The sequence below is a fragment of the Rhincodon typus genome, chromosome 7, assembly GCF_021869965.1.
Source record: "Rhincodon typus isolate 14 chromosome 7, sRhiTyp1.1, whole genome shotgun sequence".
In the NCBI taxonomy this organism is placed as follows: Eukaryota; Metazoa; Chordata; class Chondrichthyes; order Orectolobiformes; family Rhincodontidae; genus Rhincodon; species Rhincodon typus.
In genome coordinates this window covers 88,328,547-88,339,555 of record NC_063338.1, presented here as the reverse complement: position 1 = coordinate 88,339,555, position 11,009 = coordinate 88,328,547, and the positions used below count along the sequence as shown (strand labels likewise).

The 11,009-nt window shown below is 41.4% G+C and overlaps 1 protein-coding gene across 1 annotated transcript in view; it reads left to right on the top strand.

Annotated features, from left to right (window-relative positions):
* The window catches only part of LOC109936326 (contactin-associated protein-like 5), a 767,761-nt gene that overhangs the window by 234,357 nt on the left and 522,395 nt on the right, over positions 1–11,009 (top strand). The window contains exon 3 of the mRNA XM_048599257.1: positions 8,650–8,797. Coding sequence (XP_048455214.1) covers positions 8,650–8,797 — 148 coding nt within the window. The remainder of the gene's footprint in view (positions 1–8,649; positions 8,798–11,009) is intronic.

Below are 11,009 nucleotides of genomic sequence, written 5' to 3'. Positions count from 1 at the left end.
ATGAAAGCATGCCGTATGCCTTCTTGACCACTCTGTCGACCTGCGTTGCCACCTTCAGGGTACAATGGACCTGAACACCCAGATCTCTCTGTGCATCAGTTTTCCCCAGGGCTTTTCCATTTACCACATAGTTCGCTCTTGAATTGGATCTTCCAAAATGCATCACCTCGCATTTGCCTGGATTGAACTCCATCTGCCATTTCTCCGCCCAACTCTCCAATCTATCTATATTCTGCTGCATTCTCCGACAGTCCCCTTCACAATCTGCTACTCCACCAATCTTAGTGTCATCTGCAAACTTGCTAATCAGACCATTTATACCTTCCTCCAGATCATTTATGTATCGCAAAGAAAAATGTGCAACAGACTCAGGGAAAGCAAGTCTGGATAGTGCAGGACTGAACCTTGATGTGTAAACTGGTGTGATGTTGCTGCTAACAGGTGTGATTGGCTGAGTGACTACCTTCTCTTTTATAGCCACCCTGTTACCACAGAGAATCCCTACAGTGTGGAAACAGGCCATTCAGCACATCAAGTCCACACCAACCCTCTGAAGAGCATCCCACCCAGACCCACACTCCCCATTCCCCCATCCCTCTAACCCTGCACTTCCCATGGCTAACCCCCTAGCCTGCACATCCCTGGACACTATGGGTAACTTAGCATAGCCAATCCATCTAACCTACACACCTTTGGACTGTGGGAGGAAACCAGAGCACCCAGAGGAAACCCACGCAGGCAGTCACCTGAGGCTGGAATTGAACCCGGGTCCATGATGCTGTGAGGCAGCAGTGCTAACTACTGAGCCACTGTGCCATCCCGTTCTGACTCACTATGACATATATCTGGAGCAGGCAGGAGCTGAACTCAGGTGCACTGTCTCAGAGGTAGGTTCACTACCGCTGCACGGCAAGAACCTTAATGAACTCCTTCAGCGCTGGAGGATTCCATACCTAAAACCTGGGTGACGATGACATTTTGGCTGTACATATCCTGACTTGGAATGATATCCCAATTTCTGACTGTTACTGGGACAAAATCCTGGAGCTCCATCCCCACCAACTGTCAGTGCATATACCCTTCATGATTCAAGAAAGTGGGGTCACCACCACCTCTTCCAGGGCGATTAAGGATGGGCTATGAATGCTGGCCTAGCTGTGATGCTCACACTCCATGAAAGAGCATTAAAAAATGCTGTTAATTAATGCATTAACGTAGACAATGCAGTTTTTTCAGGGAAATTTTAGGGACTTTTTATTTTAGCTTCAATCTGGTAAGAGATCACTTGAATTCTGTTTGGCCAATTAATAAAACTCTATGACAGTTCTTTGGCTGATCTCCACACTGAAGTATATTGTGACGGAAATGTGCAACCCCTTGACTTTGCTATGAGAGAAATGTTTATTGTGAGAGGAACCATTAAAATTTGGTTTATTTGCAGATACTTCAGCTGAGAATATTATCTGGAATATTATCCTGTCAGTGTAATTTTCCTTGGATTTCAAATATATGGATGTTCCTATGAATTATTTCATATCTATTTTCCTATGGTATTATTCCATACGGATTTCTTATTTATTGCATAGCTCATAAGGCCATAAGAAATAGGAACAGAAATAGGCCATTCAGCCCCTTGAGCCTTATGGCTGATCCAACATTCCTCGCATCCACTGATCTGCCCTTTCCCTGTAACCGTTGATTCCCCAACTGGTCAAAAATCTATGTATCTCACCTTTAAATATACACAAGGAGCCTACCCCCACAGCTCTCTGTAGCAAGGAGTCCCAAGGTTCACGGCCCTCTAGGAGAAAAAAATTCCTCCTCGTCTCCAGCTGAAAGTGGTAGCCCTTTATTCTGAGACTTTGCCCTGTGGTCTGAGACCTTGCCATGAGAGGGAACACCCTCTCAGCATTTACTTAGTCAAGCTCTTTGAGAATTTTACATGCTTCAATGAGATCGTCCCTCATTCTCCTAAACTTCAGTGAGTCGAATCCCAACTTGCTTAACATTGGCGCATGAGGCAATGCTTCTATACCAGGGTTCATCCAAGTGAACTGCCTCCAATGAAATGATGCCTTTCCTTAAATAAAGGGATTAAAACTCCTCACAGTACTCCAGATGTGGTCTAATCAGCACCTTGTACATTTGTAGTAAGACTTCCCTACTTATACTCCAGCACCCCAACGAAATAAGGACCAACATTTCACGCACAACTATCCCCCAAGTACTGTTGTCTAGCGTTTTTTTTTCAGTTTTTCTAATATTCTGTTCCTTTGTTGTCCCTTCCAAAAAGAACAACTTTGCATTTTCCTACATTATATTCTGCCAACCTTTTGCCCACTCTGGAAACTGTTTGTATCCTACTCGCAACCTGCCTTTCCACCTGTTTTAGTATCATCTGCTAATTTGGTCACAGTATATTCACTTCCTCCCTCGGAGTGATTAATATATATTGTGAACATTTGCAGTTCCAGCATTGATGCCTGTGGAACACCACTGGTCACAAGTCACCAGACTGAAAAAGAACCCCTTTTTGCTAATCACTGTTTCCTGCCCATGAGGCAATTCTCTGCCCAAAATGTGCCAATATATTATTTCTAACAACGTGGGCCCTTATGTTAGTACTTAACCTTTTCTGAGGTGCCTTGACAAAAACCATTTGGAGTCCAAATGCAACACATCCACTTGTTGCCCTCTACCCACTTCTCTGAAAAACTCTAATAAATTAGTTAGAGACAATTTCCATTTTGTGAAGCTGGGCTGATTCTGCTTGATTAGATTATGATTTTCCAAATGTTCTGCCATTACTACACTAATAATTGATTCCAATACTTTTCCAACAATAGGTGTGAGGTTAAACAGTCTATAGTTACCCATTTTTTGCCTCCCGCCCTTTTTGAAGAGGGGTATAGGGGTATCACATCAGCATTTTTCCACAAACCAATGACTTTTGGAAAATTGCAACCAATTTTCCACCATCTCTATAGTTGCCTCTTTTAGGATTCTAGAATGCAAGCCATTAGGGCCAGGGGACTTATCTGACTATAGCCCCATTTGCTTGTCTAATACTTCTTCTTTAGTGATGGTGATGGCACTTATTTCCTTCCCTATATTCTTTAATATGAATGGGGTGTTCAAAGTATCTTTCACCGAAAAGGCTGATGCAAGATAACTTTTAACTCCTCTGCCATTTCTTTGTATCCCAAAACGGTCTCCCAAGATTCATTTTCTAAGGGGCCAATGTTCACTTTGACCGCTGTCTTCATTTTGTATATATTTAAAGAAGCTCTTATTGTCAGCTTTTATATTCCTTGCCATTTCACCTTGTAGGTTTATTTTCTGTATTTATTATCATTTTAGACCTCCTTTACTGGATTCTGAATTTATCCCAGTCTTTGGGGATAACACTGACTTTGGTCTCTTTATATGCTTTTACTTTCAACTTAGTACTGTCCTTCGCTTCCTTGGTTAGTCATGGTTGGTTTATTGCTCTCTTAGAATTTTTCCTCCTCACTGGGATATATCTTTGCTCTGAGTCGATGGATTACCCCATCTTTCAAATTGTCAGTGTTACTTATCTTGACTACACAATGGAAGGTAGGGGAAATTTGCGATTTTTGCTTCCTGAGTGTAATCACTTCACATTCTTTGTTCAATTACTATCACTTGAAGAGAAAAGCACAATTCTCCATATCGTTGACAGCTTCTGGATCTGAACCAGAACTGCCTTTCTACAGCAAGTAGCCATGACAACTTGCACTTTGTACAGCAGCTTGAACATAGAATAATGTTCCAAGGTTGTTTTCAGAGGCATATTCAGGGTGATGTGAGAGGTTAAAAAGGAAATTCCCACACAGCATTTAGTTAGGGTATGGAATGCACTGCCTGAAAATGTGGTGGATGCAAGTTCAATTGTAGCATTCAAGAGGGCATTGAATGATTATTTGGATAGAAATGCTTTGCAGGAACATGGGGAAAAGACAGGAGTTTGCACTGAGTATTAGAACCAGGGCAGGCACAATGGGCTGATTAGCCACCTTCTGTGTCATGACAATTCTGTGATTCTATGATTTTACATGTTTCAATAAGGTGTCCTCTCGTTTTTCTAATCTCCAATGAGGACAAGCCCAAACTCCTCAACCTTTCACCAGAAGAAATTCCCTCCATATCCAGGATCACCTAGTGATCCATGACTGGATTCTTTGCATTCCACCTGAGAGCTCAGATATTGACAATCTATTCCATAATGACTGTCCTGATGTATATGTTTACACCCTGGAGCGGATCCATAAACCTCTGAATGCTAAATAAGAGTAAGGATTGTTAGACGTTGTCTGCATTGATCCTGGACACAAGCAATGAATAGCCAAATTCCTATTTGTAAATTCCAGTGAGTAAATCTGAAAATAAGATCCAATTTTACTGTCCTTTAAGTGCCAAATATTGGGTTTAAAATGTTGCTACAAAAGCTGTGCAACATGGAAAGTAAAATCATCCAACTTATTCCAAGGGAAGAGTCAGTATCTGAGGGTAAGGATGGCAGTTTCATTCTCTAAAGGACATTAGTGAACTAGAATTGAATCAGAGATAGTAGGAACTGCAGATGCTGGAGAATCTGAGACAACAAGGTGCAGGGCTGGATGAACACAGCAGGCCAAGCAGCATCATAGGAGCAGAGAGGCTGACGTTTCGGGCCTAGACCCTTCATCAGAAAAGCCATTGCCTTCCACTTTGATGCAGTGATTTACAATAGAGATTTGTTCTGTAAATGTAAGTTAATATATTGATCATACTTTTGTATTTGCTCCAAGAAAACAACTTAATGCATGAGAAATATTCCATAAGCGCTGACAAAATGTGCTGTCATGCTTTCTGCTGTGATTTAAATGGCTCTATGAAAATTGTTTTTCACAGTTGAAACAAATTTGAAATCAAAAATCTAACCACCTGCTCCCTTAGATTGTTTGATAGCTGCACTGTTTTGAAGCTGAAATGAGCGCCTTCTGTTCTTTCATTTCTAGAGAGAAGCCAATTGTTTGGACAGCTATGGTCATTCTGGATGCTTGTCTGAGTTTCAAATGTTAATGGGTTTCAGCAAACTATGTGTTCTATTCATCTGAGAATGAATGACAGTTTCAAGAAGTCATAATAACAAACACTGTCTTTCTTTCTGGATTGTTGGTGCAATCTAATAGGGTTATAATTATTGAGCTTTGTATATAATATGTAGTCTACAGAGTAAAAGTATCATAAGAGTCGACAGCACCGAAAAAGGCCTTACAGAGCACCACATTCCTGCCAGTCACAAAAAAACCACCCAACTATCCTAATCCTTTTTTCCTGCCCATAGCCTTGCATACCTTGACATCACAAGTGCATATCTAAATACATCTTAAATATTATAAAGGTTTCTGCCTCTACTACACTTACAGGCAATGATCTCCAGCTTCCACCATCCTCTGGGTGAAAGTGTTTTTCCTCACATGTCCCCTAAACCTTCTGCCCCTCAGCTTAAATCCATAACGCCGGTCACTGATTCCTCCTTCAAGATTTTTCCTGTCTATCCTATGTCCCTTATGATTTTATACATCTTATTAAGACCCCCTCAATCTCCTCTGCTCTAAGAAAAACAATACCAGTCTATCCAATCTCTCTTTATAACTCGATGAATGGCTGTGAAGATATCTGAGGGTTTAAAGATGGCATGGGATGAAATAGGTGGGTAGCGTCTAGAGGGTGTGTACCTTTAAACATGGTTGGGAGTTGGGATACAATGTTGGAGAACCAAGCCAACCCTTCTAATTAGCCCATGTTCCCACAACACTCCCTCTACACTCCAAATGGCTCAGAAGCTTCACTGTAAACCTGACCACAGTTTGAACATACAAAAAATGGCATTTGACATTGTTTGTGTAGGTTATGAGCCACAAATGTGCACAGGTAGGGTTTCCAGCTCCTGAAGGAAAATTCAGCCCCAAAATTTAAACAAAGATTATTTTCCACTCCATGCATGCAGTGTCTTATTGGAGTAGAGTTCTTCCAATGTTTCCTCAGCTGAATGAAGTAACTCCTATTTTGAGAGTTTCAGATCAGTGTAATTGAAGAAATGCCTGCGTTGAGAGTAAATATTCAGTGCAATTAGCAAGTGTGGGAAAATAAAACATTCATTTTAAACTGATAGACAACTTGAGGTGTTTCCTGTCACCTAGGCCTATTGCCCTAGAATACCCTGGCTAAGTCATTCTATCTCTCAGTCTCCTGCTCCCTTTTTAAAACCTTCCTTAAAACCCTTACTCATAGAATAGAGAACAGTATAGCACATGAACAGGCCCTTCAGCTCACCATGTCTGTGCCGACCATGATGCCATTCTAAATTAATCCCATCTGCTTACACATGGTCTGTATTCCTCCATTCCCTGCCTGTTCATGTATCTATCTGAATGCCTCTCAAACTTTTTGTGTTAAAAAATCTGTTAAAACTCCATATAAAAAATCTTTACTCACACATGTCCCTTAAGCTTTACCCCTCTCATATTAAACCTATGGCCCCTAGTATTTGATATTTCCCTCCCTGGGAAGAAGACTCCAATTATCCACCATATCCAAGCCACTCATAATTTTATATACTTCTATCAGCCTCCGACACAAACGAAAACAATCAGTGTTTGTCCAATCTCTGCTTATAGCTAATACTCTCCAGTCCAGGCAACATCCTTGTAAACCTCTTTTGCACTTTCTCGAAAGCCTCCACGTCCTTTCTGTAGCATGGTGACCAGAACTGCACACAATACTCTCAAATGTGGCTGAACTGAAGTTTTATACAGTGGTCGAACTTCTTTTTTATTTGTCCTTGAGATGCAACCATTGCTGGATAACCAGCATTTGTTGCCCATCCCTAGTTGCCCCTTGATCTGAGTGGCTTGCTCTGGCCTTTTTAGAGAGCAGTTAAGAGTCAACCACATTGTTGTAGATGTGGAGTCACGTATAGGCCAGATCAGATAAGGATGGCAGTTTCCTACCTTAACAGCATTAGTGAAGAGGATGAGTTTTCTAACAATTGACAGTGGTTACACGGTCACTATTTGATTAGCTGTTAACTCCACATTTTATTGAGTTCGAATTTGAACCCATGCTCCCACAACGTTAGTGCAGTGTTCTGGATTACTGGTGCAGTGATATTACTGCTATACCACGATGCTGCTGGTGTTGGACAAGATTTTACTTTACAAGACTTCTTTGGCAAACAAACTAAAGCCAATCTTGATCAAACATTAATTGACAGGCAACAAATACATCAAGCTAAAGAAAAAATGTAACTTTCATCTTCACAAATAAATAAAGACAAAATATGTACTTAATTTTTTTTGCAGTACTACCCTACTGTCACCTATGCAACATTACAGATACAGTCTCACAGACATTCCAAGGTCTCCAGTGGAAGTTCAAAAACACAAGGTCTAAATTTGTAATCTCCTTCAATAATCATTCTACTTCTTGCTTAAAAAAAAGCACACCTCAACGACTTTCCCATTTCTGAAATTTTTTAGAAGCCCCATCTGTTCTGTTCCGTTTCTTTTTACTAATCCATTCATGGCATGTGAGAGTCATCAGCTGGCCCATCATTTATTGTCCATCCCTAGATCCCATTGAGAAGTTGACATCGTAAACTACTACAGTCCTTTTGGGATAATCTCTCCATGATGCTGTTGAGAGATAGTTCAGAGATTTTGACTCAAAGAACGACGATATACTTTCAAGTCAGAATGGTGAGTGACTTGAAGGGGAACTTTCAGATGGTGGTGTTCCCATGCCTCTGCTGCCCTTGTCCTTCTAGCTAATAATGGTCATGGGATGCACTGCCTGGAGCTTGCAGTTTCATTTGATATATTGAAATGAGGGTTTGTGTAGGATTACATGGAGAAGGCAGATGGAAGCCATTCAATGAATTGCTCATTTGGAGAGCCAGTGTAGGCACAATGGGCTGAATAGCCTCCTTTTACACTGTGGCAATTTTGTACTTCTGTAACAATCCAGTGTGGCATGAGCAGAATGGTGCACTGTTCGAGGTGCAGCTTATCTGACAGCCAAATCATCTGCCTGCCAGGATGGGTTAAAAGATCACTTTGCTATATTTTGAAGAAGAGAGGGACTGTTATATCTGCTGCCCTGGTCTATATTAACTGCACTATTAACATAACGGTATCTATTAGCTAGTTATTATCATTAGCTGTTTGTGGGATCTTGCCATGTGTAAATTGGCTTCTGTTCCACACCACACAGCAGTGACTATCCTAAAAAAAGTTCTAATTGGCTGGAATGTTTTGAACATCCAGTGGTGTGGAAGTGCCACATAAATCCAATTTAGTTTGAAAGTAAAGAAATTGTAATTTTAAAGTGCAACTATTTCATTCTAAATTCTAAATAGTTTCAGATTGATGACTGAACTCAGACATGGGAAATCACCATGAGCTTCCAAGAGATAAAGACTGATTAATTTTTTCTCTGTTTGTTCTTGCTGTCTAAAAAGATGATTAATTGTTACTGTTGCAATTTACAGACCTACTCCAGCTGTTACTTACAGGTAGGCGATCGTTGATATTATTAGTTTGGTCCGTCTCAAACTTGTTTATTTGCTTCCTCTTTGCACAGGCTTTCGTCGGAAACTCCAATGCAGACACTGTTGTGCACCACAAATTGCAAAACTCGATCAAAGCCAGATTCTTGCGGTTTGTTCCTCTTGATTGGAATCCTAATGGAAGGATCGGAATGAGGGTTGAAGTTTATGGCTGCTCTTACAGTAAGTAAGACACTCTCAGAAGTCAATTGCATATTTATCGACAGTGGGACCTTCAGCATTGGGTGCTTTGAAGTCTGTACAGCAATAATTTGCATTGATAAAGCGCCAAGATCACTGTAAGATATCCTAAATTGCACTGTAGTACAAAATATTCCACTCGACCCATAAAAAGCAATAGTTGGTCACGCAGATGGGTGCTGCGATGTGGAGGTACCAGCGTTGGACTGGGGTGGACAAATTCAGAAATCACACGACACCAAGTTATAGTCCAATAGGTTTATTTGAAATCAGAAGCTTTCAGAGCACTGCTCCTTCCTCAGGTGAAGTTCAACACTCTGAAAGCTTGTGATCTCAACTAAACCAGTTGGACTATAACCTGGTGTCTTGCATCTTCTGACTTTGTACACAGATGGGGCGTGTGCATACGGAATGAGCTGCCAGAAGAGGTGGTGGAGGCAGGTACAATTACAGCATTTAAAAGACATATGGACAGGCACATGGATAGGAAATGTTTAGAGGGATATGGGCCAAATGCAGGCAAATGGTATTAGTTAGTTTAGGAAACCTGGTCAGCATGAATGAGTTGAGCCAAAGGGTTTCTGTGCTGTATGACTCTATGAGTCTGTGAGATGGTACCATGGCATTATTGTTGGACTAATCAGGGATCAGCTAGTTGGACAAGTGGCTTGCGGTGCAGAGTAATACTGCACATTACTACAGTCTGATAAAGAGTGTTGGTTCTCCTCGTATTAATCTCACCCCTCTTCTTTCTGAACATTCTGCTTATGGCATGAGTTCATCCTCAGTTACAACAATGACTAGCTTATATTAACTCCATATTCCACCATTAACAAAGACAGCTGAACTCAAGGCTACCTGTGGTTGTGTGATTAAAATCCTGGAATTTCAAGAGGCCAGAATTGGAGGGACGCAGATATTTCAGGGGAATATAGATCTGGCAGAGTTTGCAGACAAAGGAAGGAGCCAGGCCATAGAGGCTTTTAAAAACAGGAGGTTTTTTCTAAATTCACTCATGAGACATGGGCATCCCTGGCTGGTCACATTATTGCCTGTCCCTTATTGTCATGGTTGTGGCATTGCAAGGTACTGTCTAAGGAGCCTTGGTGAATTTCTGCATTTTGTAGATAATTTACACTGCTGCTACTGAGCCTCAGCGGTGAGGGGAGTGGATGCTTGTCGATGTGGTACCAAACAAGTACGCTGCTTTGTCCGAGATGGTGTTAACCTTCTTGAGTGTTGTTGGAGTTGCACACATCCAGGCAAATATTCCATCACACTCCTGACTTGTACCTTGTACATGGTGGACAGGCTTTGGGGAGTTGGAAGGTGAGTTATTCGCCGCATAATTCCTAACCCCTGATCTGCTCTTGTCGTCACAGTATTTATACATTGGGTCCAGCTGAGTTTCTGATCAATGATAACTCCCAGGCTGTTGACAGTATGGGATTCAGTGATGGTAAACCTTTGAATGGCAAGTGGTGGAGGTTAGATTGTCTATTGTTGGAGATTTCCATTGTCTGGCCTTGCGAACGTTACATACTAGTTTCCAGCTCAAACCTGGATACTGTCCAGATCTTGCATTTGAACATGGACGACTTTGGTATGGTCAACATTAGGTCAACATTTGTAGTCAGTCCCTAACTGACCTTGAGAAGTGGTGGTGAGTAATTGAGACACTGGAATCCTTTTCCCTGGAGCTGGTTAAGATCAGGGTACTGATCTGGTACTGATTAATTGGGAGCTGATGCTAGTGGCCACAAGATTGAGTGAATGAGTTCTGCTGTGATTTGGAATACCCGGGGGGGGGGGGGAGGCGGCATTTTGGATGACCTCCAAATCACAGATGGCAGAATGTCGGTGCCTAGCCATTTGTCACACCTCACTGCGGTTGTGCACTGGAAATCATGTCCCACTATTCCTGCATCAGCACAATGTTGAAAGATTTGTTTTAACAGTATGTACATATTCTCCAATTTGCCTGTTTTTCAGACCCAGGTTGATATAAGGCAGTTTTTGTACTTAACAAGATTTAACAAGTAATTAGACTGTAGCTACAGGGTGACAGTTATAAACTGTTGGCATTTAACATGACAAATTAAAACTTTAATTCGTTTATAAACTTGCCTTACACACAAACACACACACACACACACACACACACACACACACACACACACACACACACACACAA